The sequence below is a fragment of the Lynx rufus genome, unplaced genomic scaffold (genome assembly GCF_022079265.1).
Source record: "Lynx rufus isolate CCGP_SWC_20201006 ecotype Redwood Valley unplaced genomic scaffold, mLynRuf1.p SCAF_27, whole genome shotgun sequence".
In the NCBI taxonomy this organism is placed as follows: domain Eukaryota; kingdom Metazoa; phylum Chordata; class Mammalia; order Carnivora; family Felidae; genus Lynx; species Lynx rufus.
In genome coordinates, this window is record NW_025814842.1 from 3,917,900 (window position 1) to 3,943,918 (window position 26,019).

Below are 26,019 nucleotides of genomic sequence, written 5' to 3' on the forward strand. Positions count from 1 at the left end.
CATGACCTGAGCCGGAGTCAGACGCTTAACCGACTGAGCCATTTTTTTTTTTTTTTAACTTTTAAAGGTTTATTTACTTTTGAGAGAAACAGAGTGCAAGTGGGGGTGGGGCAGGTGTCCCCCTCTGACGCACAGCGCCCTGGATGAGTTGCGTCGGGCACCCCCTCGCGGAGGGAAGCGGTGCGTGGGACACGGGGCGCAGCGTTGGGCCGCGTTGGCTGTTCCCCCCGGCGCCCCAGCCCCGGACCGTTGCTTCGCCGTCGATTCCCCTCCCGTCGCGCTGCCGCCAGCTGCGCTCGGGCCCCTGTCCCGGGCTCCCCGAGGCGCGCAGGGGCGCGGGCCCCGCCGTGCTGCTGCAGAGCGGCTGGGAGAGTGGCAGCGAGGACCCAGGGGCGCGGCGGGGGCGGGGGCGCCCCCCTGGCTCAGCCGGCCTCCCCGCCTCTCCCCGCAGCGCGGCTGCCATGGGCTCCGTGGGCAGCCAGCGCCTCAAGGAGCCCAGCGTGACGGGCACGCCGGACAGGGCCGTGGTGACCAGCTTCGGCTTCGACGGCTGCCAGCTGGAGGAGGAGGTGGCCGTGCGGACAGCTGGGGGCCAGGACGGCGGGCCCGGGGGCGCCCCGGTTTTCACGGACTCTGGTGAGTGAGGGTGCGAGCCTGGCCCCGCGGGGACCGGAGCCCTGGGGGAGGGGCGCCTTGGGGGGGGGTCTCCGAGCGCAGGCCCCAGGGGGTGTCGGGATGGGTCACGCCTGCCACGGGGACACGCAAGCCCGCGGTCGCAGGGCCCACGCCCAGACGCTGCGTCCAGCGCAGGTCAGGGAGCCAGGCTGAGGAGGCTTCGTCTTAACATGGGCTTTCCTGACCCCTGGGCGGCTGCAGGGGGCGCACGGTGAGTCTGCCCCGTAGGGCTTCCGCCTGGAAGTGACATGGGTCGCCTGGGTCATGTTCAGTGGCCTCCCTTCAGTGGAGATGGGAAAGAGCCTGGAAGAAGGACTGATGTGAGGTCCGAAGACTTGATTTTCATCCTGGCCGTGTGACCTTGGGCAAGGGCCTAAACCTCTCTGAGCTTGTTTCCCCACATGGAGGAACCAGGCAGGCTGCCTCTGAGATCAGACTTGCAGGGTAGAGGGCTGCCCCTGGACAGGTTTGGGTTCAGCCCCAGCCCCCCATCTCTCTGCCAGCTGGGGGACCGTGGGCAAGTTACCATCGTCTGCGCTTGGGTTATGTCCTCTAGGAAAGAGGAAGGGGACTGGTACCACCCTCCGTGTGGCTGCAGTGGAAGCCCCAGAACATCGCTTAGGGCTGTCCCCGCGCTCAGGAGGCCCCCTCTGATAGTTCGTTTGGGGTGGCTGTAGTTTATGCTGGCACCAGCGCAGGCTCGGAAATAGGGGCTTATTCTCTGGTTCCGTCCGCTCTGTGTGCAGATGGGAAGCAGAGGTCCTGCTGGCCGAGCCCTGCAGTGGGTTGGAGTAACCTCGCTGCTCCCCTGTGCCTAGGCAGGGCCAGCTCCCGGCCCACCCCCCAGGTGCCAGACTTCCCCCAGCCGGGTGTGGCACTAGATAGCATGTGGCCAGAGACGTGGATGGCGGCCCAGGCTCTGTGCTGACGGCTCGGAGCCTGGAGCCTGCTTTGGATTCTGTGTCTTCCTCTCTTTCTGCCCCTCCCCTGCTGTGTCTCTCTCTCTCTCTCAAAAATAAATAAACGTTAAAAAAAATGACTATAGTAGCTTTGGTGACGGTGGCTGGGTCAGTCAGGGTTCAGCCAAGAAACAGAGCCAGTAGGAGACACATAGAGAGCAGACAGAGAGAGATGTAGGTATGTAGGTGTAGATATATACACACGTGTATGGATTTATTACAGGAAATAAGCATCCACAGTGGAGCCTGGCTACAGCAGTCTGAAGTCCATAAGGCAGGTGCTCAGGAAACCCCAGGGGCATGAGCTGTTTAGGGTCTCAGCTCTGGGAAGACCTACATGTCTTGCCTGATTCGGCCAGGCCCACCCAGGGTAATTTTTTTTGATTAACTTAGAGTCCACTCAGGAGGGACTTTAATCCACAAAATCCCTTCACAACAGCACCTCAGTCAGTGTCTGATTGAACAACGAGGGACTGTTTTAGCCTGCCAAATTGGCCCATAAAATTGACCACCACAGTCCACCCCTTGCCCACTTGGCTCCCATACACGGCTCTGTAAACCACAGTTAATCTCCAAATAAAGACACCAACAAAGTCATACCGCTGCTTGGGGTGACACAGCTAACCAAAAACACGCTGATCCTTTCCCAGGAAGATGCAAAGTCCACGTTCCCACGTTCCCACCTCTCCTTTGACAGCTCGTAACATAAATACTGAGATGGGACGTTAACACGTGAACGTGTCTTAGGTTCGACACTAAGGTCACAAAGCAGACAAAACACGAGTTCCCGGTTAATACACATATGCAAACATTCATGTCAAGACAAGGAAGAAACACACGTGACAACGGCATTTGTCGGTTCTGAGGCGGGCCACGTGGTCCTAGCTGGCACTTATGACCCTCTTTCCACGCTACCCATTCCTCGTGCTCTTCACCCTCAGCACCTAGCTGGCCTTGGTTCTTTGCTTGGTGGGCTGACCCAGACCTTCACTTTTTTTTTTTTAACGTTTATTTATTTTTGAGACAGAGAGAGACAAGAGCATGAACAGGGGAGGGTCAGAGAGAGAGGGAGACACAGAATCCGAAGCAGGCTCCAGGCTCCGAGCTGTCAGCACAGAGCCCGACGCGGGGCTCGAACCCACAGACCGCGCGATCATGACCTGAGCCGAAGTCGGACGCTTAACCGACCAAGCCACCCAGGCGCCCCCAGACCTTCACTTCTAAAGGCTACAATTGGATTGTTGTTGTTTTCCGTTGACTTCAGTCCCGGGGACTGGAAGTCCTAAGAGATGCCATAAGGAACCTCTTGCAATCCGGACATTGTCATCTTCCGTTCTATTCTGTTCTGTCCCCATGGGCAGCAGCAAGCTGATTTCCCCTTGGTAGTCGGGTTGACCCACCCCAGCCAGGAAGGCAGCCCTCTCCTCTGCCCGTTGATTCAGGGCCGGGAGGTGTCCAGAGTGCCTGGTGGCCGTCTCGCTCCCAGGTCAATGGGATCATTGTGTCTCTGCGGAGAAGCACTTCTCCTGTCGCAACCAGGACCGTCCCCTTGGGCCGGCAGCCTCGAGGGGTGGGAGCAGGCATGTTGCTCGCGGGCTTTTGAAGTTCATCGTGAGTGGTGCTACTCCCACGGCCGCCCGTGCTCTGCGGACACCTGGGTGCCGAAGGGGAGATCACCCCATGTGTTAGACACCGAGTTAGAGTATACACAGCCTTCTGGAGGGTTCCACCTTGGCTGAGTCTTCCGACGGCCCTTCCTCCATCCCGTCAAGCCAGCTGCTTGGTGGCCGTGATGGTGATGGCCGTGGGTGGTTGCCATGACTGGGGCAGCTCTGGCCACGAAGGTGGATGGTGGCCGCGATGCTGGTGGATGTGGGGGCGGTGACCACGGTGTCGATGGCCCGTGGATGTGGGGGTGGCGGTGCTACGGTAGACTGTGGTCCTGGCACGGCGGCCATGGCTCCGAGGGGCTTGTCCGCCTCTAACCTGCCGCCTCTGGGTTTAGCGGTAGGGGAGCCCGTGCCCGACGACCGCTACCACGCCATCTACTTTGCGATGCTGCTGGCCGGCGTGGGCTTCCTGCTGCCCTACAACAGCTTCATCACCGACGTGGATTACCTGCACCACAAGTACCCAGGTGGGTCCCCCACGGTCGTGTCCCGCCCGCCACAGGCCGGCCGGCGCACTCAGCTCTGGCCCGCCACCCTCCGGAGACCCCGCAAGCGGGCCTCGGTTTCGGGGAAGCCCGTTTTATTCAGATCCTCACTCGGCTGCCGAACGCGGAGTGACTCCAAGCGCCCGCTCACCCTCTCTGGGCTGTCAGCCAGTCTCGGGCGGCGCAAGGAAGCGGCCCCTGGGGAGGGTGGGTGCAGGGAGCGGGGTTCCCCCCCGAGCACCTGCTGCTGGCCGGCCCCCTGCAGGGACCTCAATCGTGTTCGACATGAGCCTCACCTACATCCTGGTGGCGCTGGTGGCCGTGCTCCTGAACAACGTGCTGGTGGAGAGACTGAACCTTCACACCAGGATTACCGCGGGTACGCTGCCCCCCGGGGCTCCCAGCTCTCACGCATCCGGCCTGCCACTCACCCCAGTTTCCCTGCGACTCACTCTCCCCATCTATGAAATGGGCACATGTCCTAGGACTGTTACAGAGTTCAGCGTATGAAAGTAGGGTCAGGCCTGTGGCGGGTGCACCACGTGCTAGCGTGACACCTGCACCTGGGGAGGCTCTGTGCGCCCACATTGCGTCCTGGGGCCTAATCTCCTCTTCCTGTCCCTTTCCTCTTCATGGCAACATCCGGTGTCAAGGCCCAGCTCAAATGGGGCCTCCTCCAGGAAGCCTTCCAGGCACCCCTCCTGAGCCCTCTAAGGTGCCCTCGGCCCTCCCAGCATAAAGGGGAAAAGGCAGACAGAGAGGGCACCTCTGACCTGGCTCTGCAGGAGGGGTGGCACGGGGGCAGCCCGCAGCCTCATGTGCCCACGTCTCTGGCCTCTCATCCCTCAGGCTACCTCTTGGCCTTGGGCCCCCTCCTCTTTATCAGCATCTGTGACGTGTGGCTGCAGCTCTTCTCTCACGACCAGGCTTACGCCATCAACCTGGCCGCTGTGGGCACCGTGGCCTTAGGCTGCACAGGTAGGAGCCCGGGCCCGGGGGGGGGGGGGGGGGGAGGCGGGCAGGGCGGGGGCCGGGGCCGAGCCCCTTAGTACCCACTGCTGGCCATGCCACCCCCACCCCATCCGCCTGCTGGGAGCGTAACGACACGAGGTGACAAGGACTCATTGCTGGCCCCTACCCCCGTGCGTGCCCCATGTGCGTGCTCACACAGTGCACACGCACAGCGCCTGCCACATCCCCGTGCACGCTCCGCACACGCACACACATGCTGGGCACACGTTTGCACACCCCTGCATGCCCTGTGGACGTGGAGGCAGTTCCCTGGCTTTCTCAGATAGAGACTGCACTTCAGGAACTATCTTGCCCGTGTGACCACGCCACTGTGTTTCTCTTGGAGACTGGCTTTCAAAGTTGTATTTCTGACTTTTAATTTTAAAACTATTTCAAACCCATGGAAGGTTGCAAAAATAGTATAATAAATTCCCATACACCGACCCCCAGTTGCTAATGTTTTGTCGGATAGGCTTTCCCTCTGTCCCCCCCGTTTACGTACATAGGTGCGTATAAATTTTGCCCCTGAATGCATATCAACATAAAATACGCTATGTTTTCCCTTGAAACCGTTCGGGGGTTACACGCAGACATCATTACATGTCTTGCCTACGTACTATCACCGGAGGGTGTATTTTCTAAAAGCTGAGACGTTTCATCTGTAACCGGGTTACAACTGCCCGAGTCTGGGAATTGAACGCTGCCCACGTCCGAGAACTGAACACTGACCCCCACGGTACCTTATCTACAACCCATATGCACGTATTACCAATCGCCTTGGGAACGTCTTTAGCGTTTTCTTTTTCTGATCCAGGATCCGATCCAGGATCGTGTCCTGCGTTCGTCGTTAATCCCCTTTAATCCCCAAGGGTCCTCAGGTTTCCACGGCCGGCCATGATGTTTGGAAAGGTCCGGGCCTGTTGTTTTGTACTCTTTAAGTTCTTCTTGAGCGGGAAGAAACACACTTCCTGTTACAAGCCAGTGTGAGTTACCTGTTTATCAGTGAAATCAAGGCTTCTGGAAACAGTGTTCTCATTCCAGGCCGTGTCCTCGGGTCTGTTTTGTTCTGTTCCATTTGGTTAAAAAGCAGATGTTTTCCCAGTGTGACCGCTCCAGGGTGTCCGTGTAGACCACGGATGCGCCAACCTGCAGGGTCCGAGCCAGTGAGTCTTTAACCCCCTTAGACCCGGTGCTGGTTGGGACGAGAGCAGTGAGGCTCTAGAAACCAGCTGGCTCCGAGATCTCGGTGCCTTTGTAGAGCGAGACTTATTTCTGGTTCTTGCCACGCGTTCGACACGTGGATGGGGGCGGTGCTCCACAGTCACTGGGAGTCGGGCCGCAGCGGTAACGGTAACACGGGTTCCCTGTGGTCACTGCTGCTGGGGGAAAGACACACCCCCAGTCCACGTGGGCTTTTCACTGCCTCGGCCAGACGCGGGGCACGTTGTCGCTGCACGTGTTTCATTGGCCGGAGCCAGTCACGGGGTCCGGCTGGCCGCGCACGCTCGGTTTGGTGGACAGGGCGCTGGGACCAAATCTCTGTGCTGCCCGCGATGTTCACGTCTGTTTCCCCGCACCCTCACCAACGCGTGCTCTCGGACTTGTGAATTTGGTTCCAAGCTGACAGGTGATGGGTGGCATCTCACAGTTACTCCTCTGTCTGTCCCCCCAAGTGCAGCAATCCAGCTTCTATGGCTACACGGGGATGCTGCCCAAGAGGTACACGCAGGGCGTGATGACCGGGGAGAGTAAGTAGCGGCAGGCCCCCTGGAGGGGACCCCCCCCCCACGACATGCCATGGACCCGGCGCTGGGGACCGTGACCGCCGTCTCCCCGCGCCTGGCTGGTGGGGGGCAGGGACTCCTGGCGGGAAGGGACGTGGCTTTGATGTGTGCACATCTCTCCAAGCATGCAGTCCTTTGCGCGAGAAGCGTACACGTCTCCTAGTGGGGGTCTGTGGTGGCTTGGAGTGCCCGTGTGTCTGTGCGTTTTGTGTGTCTGTGTGTGGGTGTATGTGCGGGGGTAAGCCTGTCCAAACCGTGACGTCCAACATCATGCCGTCCTCGGAGCCCCAGACCCCTGAGCTAACCCCTGCCCGACACCCCCACTTGGCTTCTCAGACCCGCTTTCCCAAGCCCATCTGCCCTGTCCTCCCGCCCCTGGTCAGTGAATGGCACCCCCCTTGCTCACACCGGACACTTACCCAGCACCTAGACTTGCCCCGCACTCCAGCCCTGGTCCGGGGGGGCCAGCTCCCCTCTTGCCCTGCCGCCCCTGCCCACACGTCAGGACCCCCTTTGAAGCACCTTCCTCCAGATGCTCCCAATCTTCCTTCTGCACCTGGACGGGCCGAGGTCCAGGCAGGAAGCTGGGCCCACTTCTCGTCTTCGAGGTACTCTGCGCCCCCTCCGTGTGGTGACCACATGGCCCCAGGGCGCCAGGCCTGCGGGGTTTGGTTCCAGGAAGCACTGGACAAGCAGATCACTTCTGTATATTTTGCCGCGGAGATGAGCAAGGCACCTGCCGGAGCGGTGCGGATTTGGGGTGGTTTACGCAGTCAGGAGCCCCACACTCTGGGAGCAGCCCACACCCACATCCTGCCTGAGGCCTCCTGCCTGCCATGACCCCGTTGCCCTCCCTCATGACCTCACGAGCACAGCCACACTGCCGGGGACACCGCCCCCGGCTGTCGTGGCCTACCTGCAGAATCGTGCGCGGGTGTTGGCATTTTTCTGCGACTTCTCTGCCGCCTTCCCCACCGAGCCCCGGGAAGGCCAGGCCTATGTCCCCTCTGTCCCCACCGTGTCCTCAGGGCGGGATGGTGCCAGATCCACAGCAGGCGTTCTAGAAATGCCCCTGCGTGTGACTATGCAGTGCCAGGGAGGGATGTTCCGAGTGGCCGCTACCTGCACGTCTGAAGACCGGGCGGGGCCAGGCCCAGGGCCGGGGGGCAGGCGCGGGGGCAGGGCCAGGGGCAGAGTGGGGGCAGGGCCAGGCAGGGCCGGGGCAGGTGCGTGGCTAGGGGCAGAGCGGGCCAGGGCCGGGCCGGGCGGGGCCAGGGCAGAGCTGGGGGCGCTGAGCGGGGGCGGAGGCCTGGGCCCAGCACGGCGCCCTCTCGGCTCCAGGCACGGCGGGCGTCATGGTGTCCCTGAGCCGCATCCTCACCAAGCTGCTGCTGCCGGACGAGCGGGCCAGCACGCTCATCTTCTTCCTGGTGTCCGCGGGCCTGGAGCTGCTCTGCTTCCTGCTGCACCTGCTGGTGCGGCGTAGCCGCTTCGTGCTCTACCACACGGCGCGGCCCCGCGACAGCCGCCCCGGCTGCAGGGCCGGCTACCGGGCGCACCACGACGTCGCGGCGGGGGACGTCCGCTTCGTGAGTCTGCCGGGCGCCGCCCCCGCCCAGTCCCGCTTGCGGTCTCCGCCACGCCGTGGCCTCGGGCTGCGTCCCGCGGGGATCCTTCGTTCTGCGGACCCAGGTTGCGTCCCTCCGGGGCACCGCGTGTCTGTGGCCTGAGTCCCCGCGGGCAGGCCGCCCGGAGCCATGCTGGGGGGGGGCGGGGCGCCCTCTGGTGGCGGCAGCGGGGCCGGTGGGGCGGAGGCGCGGAGTCCCCCAAGACGGTGCAGAGGGTCACCCCGGCTCTGCATGGGAATCGCTGCCGTGAGCTCAGGATGGGGACCACCAGGCCACATGCCGTGTCACGGTGCTGGGATAAGGCCCACAGTGGGAACGAGGCCCCCCGGTGGCCAAGGAGGTTCCCCAAGAAGTGGCTTCTGGGCTGAAACCTGGCCCGTGGGGGAGGGGAGACGGGAAGACCCACAGGAAGGGCATTGGGGACAGAGGGAAATGCATCTGCGGGGGCTCAGAGGCGGATGGGGCTCGGTGTGTTCGAGGGGCCCCCCACCCAAACCCCACCGGCCGCTGCTTCGTCCTCCCTCCAGGAGCACCAAGGCCCAGGCCTGGCCAACAGCGGGTCCCCGAAGGACAGCCCGGCCCACGAGGTGACCAGCCACGGCGGGGGGGCCTACACGCGCTTCGATGTGCCTCAGCTGGGAGTCGCGCGCAGCTGGCCCTCCTTCAGAGGTGGGGGCGGGGGCGGGGCAGGGGCGGCCAGGGCGGTGCTCCGCGCATGTCCCGGCCCCGTGGGCCTGGCGCGCGGCTCCGTGGGGGCGGGGCGGGGGCGGTCGGGCCGTGCTCTGCGCATGTCCGGTGACGCCCCGGCGCCGTGGGCCTCATTGCGCGCACGTGCGGTGCCCGCGCGGACGCTGCGCCCTGACCCCTGGCCCGTCCCCCGCAGCCCTGCTGCTGCACCGCTACGCCGTGGCCCGCGCCATCTGGGCCGACATGCTGTCCATCGCCGTCACCTACTTCATCACGCTGTGCCTGTTCCCGGGTCTCGAGTCCGAGGTCCGCCACTGCGTCTTGGGCGAGTGGCTGCCCATCCTCATCATGGCCGTGTTCAACCTCTCCGACTTCGTGGGCAAGGTAGGCCCGCAGCCCCTTCCCTGCGTCTGGGGGAGAGGCGGTGGGGGCGCGAGATCCGGGAGGCCCGGGGGAGGGGCAGGCCCCGAGCCGAGCACGCCCGTGTCTCCCGAGCGGGGAGGGCGGTGGCCAAGCAATGACGCGGCCCCGCGACCTTGCAGGGCGGCTCCGAACTGCCTGTCGGCCGTGCGCACAAAGTCCGGCGCCGTCGTTCTGTGTCTGTGCTCAGCCCGCGGGGCCCCGGGGGCAGGCCTCCAAAGACGGCACAGGAAGTACTTCCGGGGGCAGGAGCGCCCGGAAGGGGCCAGGAGAATCTGGGCAGAGTGCTCTGTGCTGCGGGTGCAGGACAGGGTTGGGGGGTCAGGGCTGGAGTAAGATGAAGGCTCCCGTTTCTGGGACAGGCCTGACGTGGGGGAACCGGAGGCTCAGAGAGGGAAAGCCGTTTGCTCGAGGTCACACAGCAGGGAGTCTGGTTCTTGAGGGAACGAGGTTTAGTTAGCGGGCTCAGCTCCAGATCTTGCGACTTCCTGCTGTGGGAGTCGTGGCAGGTGACCCTCGGCGCCTCAGGTGTCGTTTTCAAGCGGGGTCAAGAGCCCGTCCTGCGAGGGTACGGTGAGGATTGAGCAGGAGGGATCTGTGCGGTGTTTGGAAGGATTCTGGACACACGGCGAGGACCGCGTGTCACTGTGACACGGGATTTGTGGATTTGGTGGTCCCGGCTGGGTGAGGACAGGGACGCACCCTGAGCCGGAGCGTGTGGAGACAGGGGCCGCGTGTGGGGGCCGCGGTGGAGACGGCGGGGTGGTGGCGTCAGTGGAGGGAGGGGGCCGACGTGCTTCGCTCCCCGCAGATCCTGGCAGCTCTGCCCGTGGACTGGAGGGGCACCCACCTGCTGGCCTGCTCCTGCCTGCGTGTGGTCTTCATCCCCCTCTTCATCCTGTGCGTCTACCCCAGCGGCACGCCCGCCCTGCGCCACCCGGCCTGGCCCTGCGTCTTCTCTCTGCTCATGGGCATCAGCAACGGCTACTTTGGCAGCGTGCCCATGATCCTGGCGGCGGGCAAAGTGAGCCCCAAGCAGCGGGAGCTGGCGGGTAAGGCCCGGCACCCCTCTGCCCGGCAGGGAAATCGAGGCCCGCGGAAATCCCTGCCACGCGGCAAGAAGGTGCATTTGGGCTCCGGGATCAGATCCATCTCAGGGAGTTTGTAGTGCGAGCGTGTTTGTCGGTCGTTTGTTCCTCCGTTCCACAACTACGTGGTGAGCCCCTACCGTGGGCCAGGCGCCATTCTAGGTGCTGGGGACTCGGCGGCCACGAAACAGCGCTTCCTGCGCTCGTGGGGCTGACAGTGCAGAGGTGACGGGTGACAGGGCATGTAATACGTTGAGTGGTAAGTACGACGGAGAAAAGTAAACCAGAGAAGCGGGATGTGGGAGTTGGGATGGGAGCTTGCGATGTAAGCAGAGCAGTCTGGGAAGGCTCCCTGAGGAGGTGACTTTTGACAGCCGACCTGGAGAGAGTGGTGAGGGACATGTGACAGTGCTAGGGACTAGCCGGTGGGAAAGCCCAGAGGCAGAGCTGGCCGGGGGGAGGGTGCCGCCAGGGCAGGCAGTGGGAGGCCCGAGGACGGACTGGACCTTCATGTGTCTTAAGACCCCTCTGGTGCTGCTTGGACAGCGGGGAGGGAACAGACGGGGGCAGGAAAGGAGTGACGGGTCCCGCACCCGTCCGCCGACAGCGTAAGGGGCGGGGACCCTGACAATAAGGGGAGGTTGCCTTGTCTCCGGAGGAAAATGGTGGTTTCTGGATCTGTTTGGATGGTAGAGCCCACGGGGCCAGCTGATGGATTGGGAGAGCGGGTGTGAGAAGGGGACGGGAGTCCAGGAGGAGCCCCCGCTTTGGGGCTGTTGCAAGAAGCTTGGGTTGCCGTCTCTTGAGACGGTGGGGGCTTGTGGGGGAAGGGGCCCTGGAGTCTGTTCCGTGCACAGTGGTCCCAGAAACCCCGTTAGACGCCCTGGGCGGTCCGTGACCAGGAAGCACGTGGAGACGGGGGGCTGGAGGTGGAGAAGCAGGCAAGGCCCCGGGCACCCGACGTGCTCCCATCGGGGTGTCTCACAGCCCTGAGACGGCCGCCTCTTCGGGAGCGGGTGCCGGTCTCTGCCTCGGACCCAAGAAGCCAGGGCTGCTGCCCAGCAGCCCTTTGTCGAGACCACCGGGTTGGTCCGCATGGGTTTGGCCACCGCGGTCCTCTGAGCGCCCCTTGCTGCCCCGCCCCCACCTGCTCCCTCAGGTCCAGTCTCGTCCGCAGGGAACACCATGACCGTGTCCTACATGACGGGGCTGACGCTGGGCTCCGCCGTGGCCTACTGCACCTACAGCCTCACCCGGGACGCCTACAGTACTTGCTTCCGCCCCTCCGCCAACACCTCCGCCCCCGCCGGCCTCTGAGCCGGGCCCGGGCCCCCCCCCCCCACTCTGGCCTGGACTAGGGGCCCCGAGGCCCGAGGCCCCCTCCCCGCCCCTGCCTGCAGTGCCTGCGGGGCCCCGGCCTCCCCCCCTGTGCCAGTAACGCCACCCTCCGGGTCCGGCCAGCCGTCACGCCGGCCCCAGGGTTCTGCCGAGCCCTCCGGCCCCCCAGAGCCACCCAGCACTGTGCTCTGCGTCGCGTCTCCGGCCTGTCCTTCACCCTCTGTCTGTGTCCGGTGGCCCCAGCTGTCGCCAGACGAGTGCCCTCTCTGGGGTCGCAGCCGTTCCCGGCCAGGAGAGCAGACTGCCAGCCGGTATCCCCTCCTGGTGACCCTTACCCACGGACCCGGGTCTCAGCCCTCCTCCCCAGGGGCCCTCCTCATGAACACGAGAGGTCCTCAGCGGAGAGGGCCTGTCCCCCTCCGTCTGTTCGTAAACACTGCTTCTTTCGAACAAAACGCATCTGCCGGGAGGGAATCGTAGCCCTGGGTCTGAATGGTTTCAGGCCACGGTCTACGCGGGTCTATGACCACAGCTTCCGCACCGGTCTGGGCGCACCCGCCCCACGCCGAAATCCCCCTCTGTGCACCCTGGCGCCCACCTGATGCCACAGGCCTGGCAGTCTGTGCCTGCCCCGAGACCCCGTCTGCTTCTCTGGTCACCCCGTCTGTCTGTGACGCCGGAAGGGGGCACGCTCTGGTTGAAGTCTGTCTCTCAGACACTGATCCTCACCCAGGGAGGCCCAAGGAGGGACGTGAGTCCCTGGCAAGTAGGGAGGTGTGGGGGTCCCTCCTCAGCCGGGACCCTCAAGCCCCAGGCTGGCCCGGTGCCCTGAGCGGAGGAATTTCTGGAGTGTCTTGACAAAGTCAGGCTTCTCAGGGGAGAGGAGTCTGCCCTGCCACCCCCACGGCACAGCTGTGACCACCCGCTCCTGTGTCCTGTCTCCCCCTCACCCCCCCCCGTCTGTCCACTAACTGTACCGCACTGGCCATTAAAAGATGAAGGCAGAAACTCCCCAGCTGCTGCCTCAGAGTAGTGTCTGTGTGGGTGGGGGCTGCCCCCCGACCTTGCTCGTCCATCGTGGGGGAAGGGGTCCTGGCGGCTGGGACGTCCCTCTTCTTACCTGGAAAGTGGCCCTGTCCGCCTGGGCTGGGGGGGAGATCGTAGGGGGTGGATGGGGGTGGGTCAGTCTCGTAGCCGGGTCTCCATGCACCTGGTAGGGGTGAACGGCGGCACGGGACCCGGAAGCATTTGGGCTTTGACGGCTTGGTGGTCAGGTCAGGGAAAAAGGCGGCATCCCACCCATTTGCATGGCAGGGGCGGGGGGGCAGCTTGCCCCCTGCCTGCAGGGACTCAGAGTTGGGACCTGGGGGCTGCGTGTTCTGGGCCGAAGTCCCAGCCGTGCAGCCGATCCGTGTGATGTGAACCACTTCCTGTACCGTTTGGTGCCTTAGTTTCCCCCAAGGAGTGGAGCTGGTCCGCTCTTTGATGCAGGTCCCTTGGAGGAGGGTTGGGGCAGGGGAGCTGGCTTTCCGAGGGGCTGTGCTCCAGCCCTGCAGCCTCCGGGACCCACCCGCTGGGCCCAGTGGGCAGCCGTCACTCTGGGAACCCGGCGGGCGTCCTGGGCAGCTGTGGGGAGAGCCGAGACCCCAGGCGATACCACAGGGACCGCCAGGTGGCGCCAGTTCACTGTTCCTCCTGTGGTTGTGGGACTCCGTTTCTCTGAAGCGGGAGAACCATCAGAACCTTTCCTCTGGTGGGTGGTTGGGCAGGTACCCGTGGGGTCAGGCTGAAAGTTCACCTCAGGGCAGGAGTGGGTGGCAGCACCAGGGCCCAGCCTCCCCCCCTGCCCCTGCCGTGCCTGCGTCTCCACACCTGCTCAGGGCCACTCAGACCCTCAGCGTCGTCCTCGTTCTGTGGTCTTCAGGTAGGGGTGCGGCCGGGAGTGCTCATCTTGGCATTTTTAAGGAAGAAACAGGCGGTGCAAGCCCTCTAGCCTCTCACCGGCCTAGAGAACTTTCCGCCCTGATGGACACGTTCTGTATCCCAGCCACCCCGCGGTAGCCACTGGCCACTTCTGGCTGTTGACCACTGGAAATGCAGCCGGGGCAACCAAGAAACTTTTCATTTCCCTTCATTTCAATTAGCGTGGATGTAAACAGCCCCACGTGCCCAGTGGCCGTTGTACAGGGGGACACGCAGCTCGCGGCCCTGAAAGGTCAGCACCGCCACCCAGCACCCTGCGCCCACCCCCACGGCCCTTGAAATGAACCACTCCAGACAACGGTATTTCTCCGATTATAGCTTTTTCTTTTTTCCTTTTTTTATGAAAAAGATCACACAGAATTCGCCAACAAACAAAATTCCAAAAGAAACTTAAAAAAAAAAAACAACCAATAATTCCCCCAAAAAACAAAACCGAAGTCTGGCTTTTCCTTCCCTTAAGATTGTCTGGACGAGGCCTCCCGTCCCCCTGGAAGGCGCGGGGGCTGGTAAGTGCTTTCCGGGGCCGGGGCCGACCGCGGGAGCAGGGTCACTGCGCCCTGCCGGCCCCCTCCCTCCCTCCCTCCCTCGGCCTCTGCTCTCCCTAACCGCTTCTCCGTTCTGGGGGCGAGTACAGTACACCTGGGCCGGGCAGGGTGGGCAGGTGGGGTGTGCTTGGGACAAAGGGGGGGGGGCGTGAAGCTGGGTGCTAGACACAATCTAATAGGAAATAAAAAATAATATTCTGCACGTCAGAATGTTTGCTTTTTTTTTTTATAATTTCATAGCTATTTTTTCACAGTTTTAAAAAGTTTATATTTATATATATTTATATATATTTATCTTTATATATATAATTAAAAAGTGGACTCCATTTAAAGGCGTATGATACAGGGGCGAGGAGAGTCTCTTGGTACAATAAAACTGTACAGGTGACCCACTACCGCCGCCCTCTGGGCTGGCCGAGGCCTGGGCAGGAGGGCCGGGTGTGGCCGGGACGAGGATGTCAGCACCATTGGGGTTGTCTGTAGTGTGAGGGGCTGGACCAGGAGGAAGGGCCCTCAGGGCAGCCCCCCCACCCCCCCGCCTGGCACCTGGCTGTCTCGCCCCGTCCAGGCCGTCCTGAGTGGGCGGAGGCTGGGCCCCCCCGCACACACCCCCCCCCCGACCCCGGCCGGTGCCCAGAGCAGGCCTGGCCTGATTGGTGAGGCTGGCGGGCATCGGGCCCCCCGCCCCCCGCCCCCCGTCTCACGGCGGGAGGCTCGGAGTGGGCTCCGTGCCGAGGGAGGGGTCTGGCACGAGGAGCCGGACCCACGAGCAGCGGGAACCCCAGAACGCATGTCAGTTCGGTTCCCTGGAAACCCCCTCCCCGCCGAATCCCCGCTGGGCCTCGGACGAAGGCGCCTGGGGGCGGGGGGAGGGGGCTCGCCTGGCCAAGTGCTTACAAGGTGCTGGAGGGGAGCCCCTGAGGGGGGCCCGGCAGAGCCATACCCTGATAGCTGAGAGGAACCCCGTCTTGGGGGGCACCGAGGGGGTCGTGAAGGGGGCCGGAGACGTGTGCACATGTGCGCACACACGTGCATGCATACGGGCACACACATGTACACACGCACGCCAGGGCATCCCAGGGCACACTTGCGTGCACGCAGCCCCCGAGACGTGGCAGTGATGGCGAGGGGCCCCCGACGGGCCGGCCCTCGGGGCCCGAGGCAGCGGGCAGGGCGCGGGCGCTCAGCAGAGCACAGGCACGCCGTCGGTGGAGAAGATCATGCCGGTGGTGGGCTCGTAGGTGCCCGCGAGGTAGTACAGGCCCTCGCTGTCCTGGTACTTCTTGGTCTTGAGCATCTGCTCGTACTGCTCCAGGCCCACCACCAGGCACTTGTGCGACACGGTCTGCACGTCGTTCTCGTCCACGTGCGAGGACTGGTACAGGGCGCGCTGCGGGCGTGGCAGGCGGGCTCAGGGCAGGTGGCCCGGGAAGACAGGGAAGACGCCCTCCCCCCATCCAGGACCCACAGGATCAGGGAAAGCACCGAGGGCCAAGACAGAGAGAGACGCCCCCCCCAGGGGGGCGGAGAGACAGAGGCTGGGATTCCGAGACCAAGAGGGAGCCCTGAAGGATTAGGGCCCAGAAGCGACGGGGGAGACCAAGCGCGGCAAACATGGGGTTCAGGGTCGGACGTGGGGTGGGGGGTCGGAGGCCCAGCCCCCACCGGGCTGCGTGCAGAGGGTTTGAGGCGGCCCGCCCTCCAGCCCACACCCCCTACCTCCATGAAGTCCTTCCTCTGGCTGGAGGCCCGCAGCGCCGCGGGGAGGCCACGGCCGGACTTCTGATCCCAGTGCTGTGTGTGTGACAAACACGGGGCGGCGGTGAGCCCGGCCCCAGGCCCCAGAGCCGAGCACCCCGGCCTCAGCCTCGGAGCCGGTGGGGCCACTGCTCCCCGGCGTGACGCGCACGGCCCCGGCCTCACCTGGCCCTCATGGAGGCGCTTGCCCGGGCTGGTCTCCTCGGGGTGGTAGAACCACTTGACGCGGACCACCATGTTGCTGCCCCACGACTCCCACATGCTCTGGATGCGACCGATGTAGGGCAGGTTGGGGCGGCCGGCCGACAGGAACACAGCGCAGTCCCCGATGCGGATCATTTCTTTGCCGCGCACGATGGCCTTGTAGAACAGCTTGCGGGCCTTGCCCTTCATGCCGCGGCGCTGTGGGACACGCGTGTCAGGGAGGCCCGGGCCGGTCCCCAAACCCTGGGGCTCTGCAGAGGGTGGGGTGGGAGGGAGGAGGCCCCTTGCTTGCTCTAACTGGGGGGGACCCCTTCCCCTCTCCATGCTGGGTGTCCAAGAGGGGTTTACCAACACCAAGGACCTCAGCTAAGAGGGACCTCCAGGACCGTCTGGGTGGCTCAAGTCACGATCTCCCCCCCCCCCCATTAATGGGTTCGAGCCCCGCGTCGGGCTCTGTGCTGAGAGCTCAGAACCTGGAGCCTGCTTCGGATTCTGTGACTGTCTCTCTGCCCGCCCCCTCCCTCAAAAAGAAAAGCATTAAAAAAAACAAAAAAACTTCGGGACCTGCACCTCCCCGTCCTGGAGTAGTGCGGGCACACGCCTGGCGGACCCGCACCTGCGGTCCACGGGGCTCGCGGTGGCCGTGCCCTGGGCCCAGCAGCCCCCTGTGGACTGGCAGTTTCCAGACAGTGCCGGTGGGGGACAGGACAGGGAAGCCCAGGGGCTCGCAGCTTGGCCTCTGGACAGAGGGCATGGCTCCACCCCCCACAGCCGGCACACGCCATTCGGGCCCCGGGGCCACAGGGCACTTGCTGCACAGCCTCGTTCTACGTCCCCGCAGGCAGCGTGGGGCTGGGAGTCGGCCACCTAAGTGGCCCGAACCAGGGGCGACGGAGTAGGGGACGTGGGCTGAGGGCCGTCACGGGGACGGTGCCAGACCCCAGGGGAAGCCCCTGAAGTCCGTCCGGGGCCCGCAGGAGCCAGCACCAGACTCGCGTCTGCCAGGCCCATCGCGTGCCGGGCTTTTCTTAGTCACTTGACAAACATTTCCTGAAGCCTGCTCAGTGCCCCGGCCTGGGCCAGCATGGGGACAGACACGCGGGTTCCGAGGAGGGAAGAGACCTGCCTGTCATCAGGACCCCAAACCCATCAGAGCCCCAGGCAGCTCTGGGGCCTGTCACCGTCCCTAGGGCCAAACCTCCAGGATCCAGGCCTCTGCAAAGCTCTGCCCTCTGGTGACCCGGCGTATCCTCTCTTCAAACCAAGATCTGAAATCACTATGCCATTTTCACATCGGCTGCCAGATGACTCAAAGCCAATTTGCCCCAACGGGAGAAAACTACGTGCCAATTTCGAACGTCCTCCAACAGGCGCTTTTTCCACTTTTAATTCATTGGATCCCTGGTGGTGATGGATTTTCAGAGGTCCTTGTCACTGATTTCTGCTATGTCCTGTGAACTGCTCAAATGCTTTTCACTTTTCAGCTCAAGGCTGAAAATAAACTCGAGGCGAGGAGGACGGCTAAGATTTCTACACCAACTCCTCTTTGGCCGCCGTGACACGCCCGGCACCCGCCGGCTACTACTCCCTTCTCACAGAGCCGCCTCACTCCATGCGGTCCCCCCGGGGGGCTGATCCCGCCCTTGCAGTGAGCACAGGACTCGGTGTGGACGCCCTGAACGTCCTGCCCTCCCGCTGGTGTTATGACTGGCTCAGAAGCGGGCTCGGCACACGAGCCAAGAGCGTTCTATCAGCTTTCGCTTGAGCCCCTTGCAAAAAGACACTTCCCCTCTAGTGCCACTTCCGAGCCGGGAGCCACTGAGGCTGCTTGCTGCCAGGAGGGAAGGGCTGTCTGAGCAGGAGACCAGCGCAAAGGCAGGAAGGGGAAACGGAAGCCTGGACTGTGGACCCACAGGGAGGTCTGAAGATGGCCCTTCAAACACCTGGGCTCCAGCTGTACCTGAAGCCTGGAATTTTCTGTTAAAGTGGCCACTAAGCTCCGCCCTGTGCTCCGTCCGCTGCAGCAGTAAGAACCTCGGCATTACTAGTAAATCTGCAAGTGGCAGATGCTAAAATACGGAACGAGTCGGTCACGGTGAAGGCGAGACGGCAAGGATGTGCCGCCTTCAGCTCAGAAGCTGTCACTCCTCAATACGTCCCAATAAAGCACCTGCTGGGATCAGAGCTCCAGGGGGCCTGGTCAGGAGAGTCAGGGAAGGTTCTACATGTTCAACTCTGCCGTCCCCGGCGGTGGCCCTGCTGAGAGAGGAGCTCTCATCCGGGGCCAGCAATCCAGGTGGGCTTAACATCAGACGACCTATGCCCCGCAGCGTCAGAGACGCAGGCTGTCTGCCCCAGGTTCAAGTTAGTGCCTCAAAAGCAGGGACGCCCTCAGGAGAGTGCCGACTGCTTCCAGATGCCCTGCTCTGCACCCCCATTCTGAGGACCCCTCTGGGGGACTCTAACTGCCCCTGGTGTCACTGGCACAGGGGGCCCCAAAAAACACGAAGATGGAAACCCCCGAGCTGGGGTCTTCAGAGCTCCCCTCAATTTTTCCGGCCTCGTTGAACCCAGGGAGCTAACACAACACGAATACACCAGCAGCTTCCCGAGGTCCCGAGAGGTGCACGGTCAGACGCCCCCCCCAAGCTCATCACTGTCGACCCCCAATTCCCCACACCTGCCCTGGCGGGAAACGGCTCTGGAGGGGGAACAGACCCGGGGGGCATCACGCCAAGCCCACCTCAGGTGTGGCCTCAGGGGGCCTGAGCCAGGGAGACAGGCACCGCAGGCGAACCTGTGAGCCGTACCCGTGGACAAGGGGCACGGGGTGGACCGGTGACCACGGGGCTATTCCCCACCTGCACGCGGGAGCCTCACGGTGCCTGTGTGCGCGTACAGGTACGTGTGTGGTGCGCGGCCGCGGGTGCACACGGGTGAGCTGGCAGGGCTCCTTCTGGAGAACTGTTCTGTCTACAGAGGTGGCCACGGGACCCAACCGGAACCTTCTCCCTTTGGCTAACTTGTGGGTGAGGGGACACCCGAGCCAGCCAGGCAGGGAGACCACCCCAGCCCTCCGCTGCCATCAGAGAGGAGCAAGTGCCTCTTGCCGGGGTCGCCACACGGTCCGCCCGAGGCCCGGAGCCCTTGTGCCGCTACACACGACGCCCCCACCGAGACAGGCTGTGGGGCCACGGGGTTCTGAGACCCCCTGCGGGGCGACCGGGCGCCTGCTGGAGGGGACGGCATCCGTCCCCGCGTGTTCTCTCGCTGGGCCCGAGACCGAGGGCGGCACTACTCCGCGGAGGAGCCGGCAGAGGGGGTGCGCTCGGGCGCCCCGAGACTCGGGGGACCCGGGTGTGAGACGGGGTCCCCGGTCTCACCCCAACCCGCCCCGTGGGGGGCCCAAAGGGGGAGCACATGGGGGGGGGGGCCGGCCCGCCGGAGAACACCACGTCCGGACCCTCCGCCCTCCGCTACCTGGGTGGGCTTGCCGAACCACTTCCAGAGCTGCCGCGCCGGCAGGAAGGCGGCGATCTTGGGCCGGTTCTCCACGGACGGCAGGCGCTGCCGCTTGGCCAGCTCCTTGGTGGTGGGGAGGTGGACGCCCTCCCTCTTCTTGGGTCGGCTCTTGGCCGCGGCCTGAGCCTTGGGCTGCAGAGGCTGCGCGGGCTGCGGCGGGGGCGCCTGGGGCGGGGGCGCCGGGGCCTTCTTGCCCGGAGAGGGGGCAGAGGAGCGAGCCTTGCCCGCCTGCTTGGGCGCCTTGCCGGGCAGGGCCGGCGGCGCCGAGGGGCCGGCCGCGGCGGGAGGCGCCGCCTCGTCGTCTGAGCTGCAGGAAGAATCGTCCGTGGTGGAGGAGGAGGACGAGGAGGACGAGGAGGACGAGGAAGACGAGGAGGAGGAGGAGGACGAGGAGGAAGACGAGGACGAGGAGGAGGACGAGGACGAGGAGGAGGACGACGAGGACGAGGAGGAGGACGAGGAGGAAGAGGACGAGGACGAGGAGGAGGACGACGAGGACGAGGAGGAGGACGCCCTGGAGCTGGAGGCGCTACAGTTCCGGCCGCCGCCGCCGCCCTGGCCCTCCTCCTCCCCCTCGGTCTCTGAGCTGCTGCTGCTGCTGCCACTGTCGCTGCTGCTACCGCCGCTCTCCGACTCCTCGGCCCCGTCCTGCTCCGCCTGGCCCTTGTCCGGGCTCTTGGGCTCACCCGAGTCCTCGAACTCGAGCCCGGCCCCGGGCTCCTGGGTCAGGTCGCCGTCCCCGGACTTGGGCCGGGCGGCCTTGGGCTCGCCACTGCCTGTGGCCGGCGGGTAGCCGCCCAGGCCCAGGAGGCCCTTGGGCTCCTGCCAGCCCCCGGCTCCGGGGTCATCCCGCAGAAGCAGGGCCTCTTTGGCCTTCTTGCTTTTGGGCGACGTCACACCCTCGTGGTCCAGCTTGACGAGCGGCTCGGCCTCCTCCCCGGGCCTCCGGGCGCCCTTGGCGGCCGCCTCTTCCGCGGCCCGGGCCTTCTTGGGCTTGGGGCGGGTGGCGGGCATGGCGATGGGCATGGCGACGAGGGGGGTGGGGGCCAGGACCGCAGCGGGGGCCGGCAGCTCCCCAAAGGGCTCAGGAGCCGGGCAGCTGGTGAAGGTGGACGGGGCGGGGCTGGCCTGCGGGGCTGCCGGGCGAGCCTTGGGGGCTTTGGCTCGCTTGTCCGCGGGTTCTGGGGGGCTCTTCTTGGAGCCTGGGGTGCTGATGGGCTCCAGGGCCAACGGGGTACTGGGGACCTCCTCTGTCGGGCCCCCCTCTTCCAGGACGGTGGCTCTGTCTAGAAGAGAGAAGGAACAAGCTTACGTGAGGTCAGGGCAGCGAGGGGCTTCCCGAGCCCAAAAGCCCGGTTTCTGCGCTGGCCCTGCTGCTTCCTCTGCGGTGACCGGGTGCTGGGCCTGGACGCTGCCCGCTCTGGGCCCAGGATGAGCAACTCTCACATCGCTGTCATCCCACGTGTGGTGACCCCCAAGCGGTCCTTGGCAGCCTCGGCTCTTAGCACCTGTCTCTGGATTCTGGCGTGAACAACTCGGCTGCCCAGGAGTCAGCTCTGCCCGAGGCAGATGAACGCTGACTCCCTGAGCCTCAGTGTCCCACTCTATCAAAGGGTCCGAGCGGCCCTGCGGCTGAGTTCCCACAGAGGGGGGGGCGCAGTCTCTGCGCGCAGACCCCACGGCATCCCGCGTCCGCAGCAAGTCCCCCCCATGCCTGCACCTGCCCCTGTGCCTCGGCCGAGGCAGAGCTGGGGCTAACGTACCACTCTTGGCTTTGGTGCTGGGTTTCCGCCCACGCCCTCGTGCCTTGGTGCCCGGCTCCTCGGACCCCGGCGTGCCCCCGTCTTTGCTGTCCCCGGTGTCTTTGCTGGTCTTCCGGCTGCGGCGCTTGGCACTTGGCACCAGGAGGGCTGGGGACGGCTCCGCACCTGCGGGAGAGGGACACGGTGGCTCAGGCCTGGGTCTCTGCTCTCCCAGCCACCAGAGCATCATCCATCGCGGGGGACAGGGACCAGAAGGCCCTGCGGCTGAATCCGCTCGGCCTGCCTGGAGGGGCTGTGCAGCTGGAGAGGGGGACTCCCTCTGCAGGGACGCAGCTCAGGGGTCTGCAGGCACAAAAAGCTCCACAGGGGTCCCCGAATGAATGGACTGGGTGGGAGTGAGCAAAGATCCACTCTCGTGGGTTCTATAACCCACTTGGAGGATGCTCAAAACCACAGACCCCCGGAGGTCCAAGTCCTGGCTCTGCCTCTAACTAGATGTAGGACCCCAGGAAGAGTCATTTCCCTCCTTGACGCTGAGCTTCGTATTGGTCAGTCACGGGGAATGGGATCTCTGGATGCGCAGGACGAAGCCAGGAACTCCGTGCTCTCGTGGACATGTGAAGCCTGGAACCATTGGGAACGGTGCCTGACCAGCCTCGACGGCTTGGACTGCTCGGGGACGCGGACCTGGGGAGCCCGGGAGCCCCTCCCCCGAGCCCACTGTGGGAGCCCCACCCGTGGCTCCTGCCATTTCCGTCCCACGGGTGCAAACGGTCGGAACGGTGGCCAGAGCCCAGGGCTGGGCCCGCAGGGGAGCCGGTGTGGACGTGGGGGTCACCCCTACCAGGGCAACAGGACCGCCACTCACACTGGATCTTATAGTCGGGAGGCAGAAGGCGGATGTGGGAGAGGGGGATCCTGCCCGTGTCCCCGTCATCGAACTCCACTGTGATCAGGTCCCCGTCGTCCTCGAGGCCTAGCAAGCCTGTTGGCAGAGGGGCAGGGTCAAGGACGCCAGCGGACCCCTGCTCTCCGGTGCCCACAAGGGCAAAAGGGGAGCAGAAACCAGCCGGTGAGCAGCTCTGGGCCTGCGATGTGTAGCGGCACGCATCCAATGGTACAGAATGTGAGTCTTAGAGTCTTGTGGTCTAGCAGGAGCACTGGCACCTGCCATTCCACCGAGCGTGTGTCCTGACTCGCTCCCAAGACCCTCCCGAGAGCACAGGGAAGCAAGAGCAGGGGCGGGAAGCCTGCAGGCCGGACCTGGTGGGTCAGCGGCCGACTGCGGGAGCGGGGCATTTCCCAGACCACCAAGTGCACGGTGAAGGGCTTCCCCTGCTGCTGGGGGCCTGGGAGGGGGCCTGCTTCACAAGGGAGCCCTGCCAGGCTCAGGCCCAAGAGGCGCCAAGCGCCTCTGTAGGCAGGGGTCGGGGGACCCCAACACCGGACAGGCAGAGGATTTACTCCTGGGGCACAGGAGAGTTAGGTGGGTCCCCAAACCCCAAGGACTGTCTGCCGGCCGGTGGCAGGAAGCCATGGGTAATGGGGACCAGGGGTCGCCACAAAACGTGCCTGTCGATGCACAGGCCTTCCCATCTGCTTAGTACAGACCACCTGACCCGAGAGGCCAGCCTCTCAACGAGACAGACACGGACCAGAGAGGTTAGGGGGCTGAAGAGCACAGAACCCCCGAAGAGACGGCAAGGGCAAGTCAGGAGAAAAGGGAGCTGCAGAAACCCAAACGTGGAAACAGTCCTTTCTCCGCGAAGTTTATGAAAAGAGAACACGGATACCAGCAAATGTGGTAAGAAACAAAATCAGATAAAAACAAGAAGACGGGACACAAAAAGTTGGGGGAAAAAAAAACATGCAGAGAATAAGAAAAAACTCTAGGAATTTCTTACACGACAGCAGGAATTTCAAAACTTCAGTAGATGGAAGGGCCAGAAGGTCGGGGTTAGTTGAGGAAACCTCCCGAGAGGTTGAACAAAAAGGTGAAGAAACAGACGATAGGAATAAAGATAACAGGCACTGCAGGCCAGCACGCGGTCCCAGGGAGGGCTGCAGGGGACAGGGAGTGGCTCCTGGAGAGCCACACACGGAGTTTCCAGAACAAAGGAAATTTGCTTCACAAAGCCCTCAGGCCCCAAACACCCAGCAACACACACACAGAGACACTCAGAGACACATACACAGACACACATCAGACACACACACACACACACACAGATACACACAAACACACAGACACATAGACACACACAGCCGTGCATAGAGACATGCACAAAAACAGATATACACAAAGACAGACGCACACATATTCATTCACACATGTACAGACATACACAAACCCACATGAAATTCCAGATCTAGGAATAATGAGAACACCCTCAAAGCTTCCAGAGAGAAAGCAGGGCTCCTACAAAGATGTAGTTTTAACAATGACATCAAATTTAGACGTCGACAGCCAGATAAAAACGGAAGGCACAGTGACTTTGAAAATTATTTCCAACCTTGACTTTATCCCCAGCTCAACTATCTTTTAAGAACATGCCAAAATAAAGCCATCTCAAGCATGCGTGTACTAGAGGGATTTACCTCCTAGGATCCTCTCTCAGAAAGCTACAGAAAGATTCTCCATGGAAACGAGGGAACGGAACAAGGAAGAGAAAGACGCGGACGAAACACAGGAGCTGGAGAAATGGAATTCTGAGTGATCCCCAGGGGACGGACCAAGAGTGACCCTGCCATGGTCTCTCTGGGGCAGGGGGCAGGGGAGACTTCCTGCCCCGCATCCGTGTTCCAGAGCTCAGCTCCTGGAAACGTCAGTTTTGCACCGTGTGAGGATCTGCGGTTTCTGTCCAACACCTGCAGCTTCTGGGGCACCTGTTATTTATGTCAGCCTTGCTTCCCATCTCTTGCTCGGCTAACAACACCCCGGTTTTCCCGGGGTGGCCACCGTCTCCTCTCCCGGGTCACAAGTGGAATCAGAAAGCCAACCTCACTTGCTGGTGTCGGGAACGAGCACGTGACCCAGGCTCAAGGACGAGACTCACAGCAGCCGACGAAATCCACGTGACCCAAGCCAGTTTCGGGGGCCCCGTCCTACGTGTCCCCATATGGGAAATGAGAGCAATTCCCCCGACGGCAGGATCTGTTAATCTGGTGCAGCACCGTCCCCGAGGAGCTGGGTGTGAAGCCGGCGCAGCCGAGAGCAGACCGAGGGCCTGAGCGCCGGGCCGGCCCTGCCGGAAGCCACGCGAGGAAATGGGGGGATGAGGGGGAGGATCTGGGTGGGGGGGGGATGCCGAGGATGCCTCACCTCGGACCACGGTGCCCGGGTAGAGGCAGCGGTACTGCTGGCTCCAGTAGGCTGCGATCCTGGTCCCTTGTGGCAAGAAGCGCGTGGAGGCCGGCCTCACGTCGTTGATCTGCGAGGGCGAAGGATTGAGTGCCAGGGGTGACCGGGAACAGCCCGGCCCCCAACCGCCCGGCAGCCCCGCCTCCCCTGCCCCCCTCACCGCCTCCTGCAGCAGCTGCTCCAGACAGTAGATGTGGGGCCGGTTCCCACGCTCGCCCTCCACCACCACGCGGTATCTGCAAGGCCACGGCAGGCGCGGTGTGAGCTGACGGAGACGGCGGCCCCTCCCGGAGGAACCCTGCACCCCCACCACCGGCCCCAGCGGCGCCAGCTCTGCCTCCCAGACCGCTCGATGGCACGTCAGAGCCTGGGGAGCTGCTGGCGTGCGGTCTGAACCTGGGGCGAGGCTCTCCCCTTCTGGGCCTCGGTTTCCTCATCTGTACAGCTAGGGGGTTCAGATCCAAGAGAGGCCAGCACAGACCGGCTGGCCACGCCCACTGGGGCCTCCCTCAGCGGGCACCGCCCTCCCGGGCACCGTTCACCTGGTTCTAGGGAGAAGCAGTCGCAGCTCAGAGAAGCAAAGCAACCCGCCCTTAGAGGCCCAGCAAGGCCCCCTGGACCCTGGACTGGGGGAGGGTCCGCAGGCTCTGAGGCCGGTGCCACCCCCCGCCCAGGCCCCCACTCACATGTCTGGCGAGTGCACCGTCTGCACGTGCCCGGCATACAGCAGCTTATCATCCATGGGGATAAGCACACGTAAGCCGTCTTTCAGCTCGTCCTTGTCGATGACGCAGGAGCGCGGGGCTGCAGGGGGACACGCAGGGAGGCAGGGCTGGAGTCGGGGGCAGCCGAGAGACCCTCCTTCCGCGCCCAGCGCCTCCCTTCCCCCAGGCCTGCCGGGTGGCAGGGATGCCCCCCTGCAGGGACATGTGGGGGGGCCGTGCACAGCCCCTCCCCTCCTGGCCCAGGCCCCTGCAGAGATCCCAGGCAGGCGTGAACCAAGTGTGATCGCCTACACAAGCCACCCCTCCTCCACCCAAAGACCACCACCCTTGGGACCTGGGCTTGAGGCCCCAGGTCGTCAGCCCGTCCACCGCTGCCTCTCCCACCAGACCTCCAGGACTTTCCACTGGTGTTT

At 63.7% G+C, this 26,019-nt stretch overlaps 2 protein-coding genes across 3 annotated transcripts in view; one reads left to right on the forward strand and one right to left on the reverse strand.

The window, feature by feature from the left end:
* The first annotated feature begins 461 nt into the window (after nucleotides 1-461).
* SLC29A4 (solute carrier family 29 member 4) lies at nucleotides 462-12,862 on the forward strand. Its single transcript, XM_047089288.1, has 10 exons — nucleotides 462-636; nucleotides 3,640-3,771; nucleotides 4,055-4,168; nucleotides 4,639-4,767; nucleotides 6,474-6,548; nucleotides 7,926-8,173; nucleotides 8,740-8,881; nucleotides 9,096-9,283; nucleotides 10,131-10,371; nucleotides 11,585-12,862. The coding sequence occupies exons 1-10, from the start codon at nucleotides 462-464 to the stop codon at nucleotides 11,722-11,724; spliced, it is 1,584 nt and encodes a 527-aa protein (XP_046945244.1). The 3' UTR covers nucleotides 11,725-12,862.
* A 1,481-nt stretch (nucleotides 12,863-14,343) lies between these two features.
* TNRC18 (trinucleotide repeat containing 18) overlaps nucleotides 14,344-26,019 on the reverse strand; it is an 84,880-nt gene continuing 73,204 nt past the window's right edge. For both annotated transcript variants that reach the window (XM_047089286.1, XM_047089287.1), the window contains exons 21-29: nucleotides 25,568-25,685; nucleotides 25,042-25,117; nucleotides 24,843-24,951; nucleotides 22,389-22,505; nucleotides 21,521-21,685; nucleotides 19,716-21,043; nucleotides 16,197-16,433; nucleotides 15,993-16,067; nucleotides 14,344-15,663 (exon numbers count right to left, since the gene is read on the reverse strand). In XM_047089286.1, the coding sequence (XP_046945242.1) occupies nucleotides 15,457-15,663; nucleotides 15,993-16,067; nucleotides 16,197-16,433; nucleotides 19,716-21,043; nucleotides 21,521-21,685; nucleotides 22,389-22,505; nucleotides 24,843-24,951; nucleotides 25,042-25,117; nucleotides 25,568-25,685 (2,432 nt within the window). In that variant the 3' untranslated portion in view covers nucleotides 14,344-15,456. The remainder of the gene's footprint in view (nucleotides 15,664-15,992; nucleotides 16,068-16,196; nucleotides 16,434-19,715; nucleotides 21,044-21,520; nucleotides 21,686-22,388; nucleotides 22,506-24,842; nucleotides 24,952-25,041; nucleotides 25,118-25,567; nucleotides 25,686-26,019) is intronic.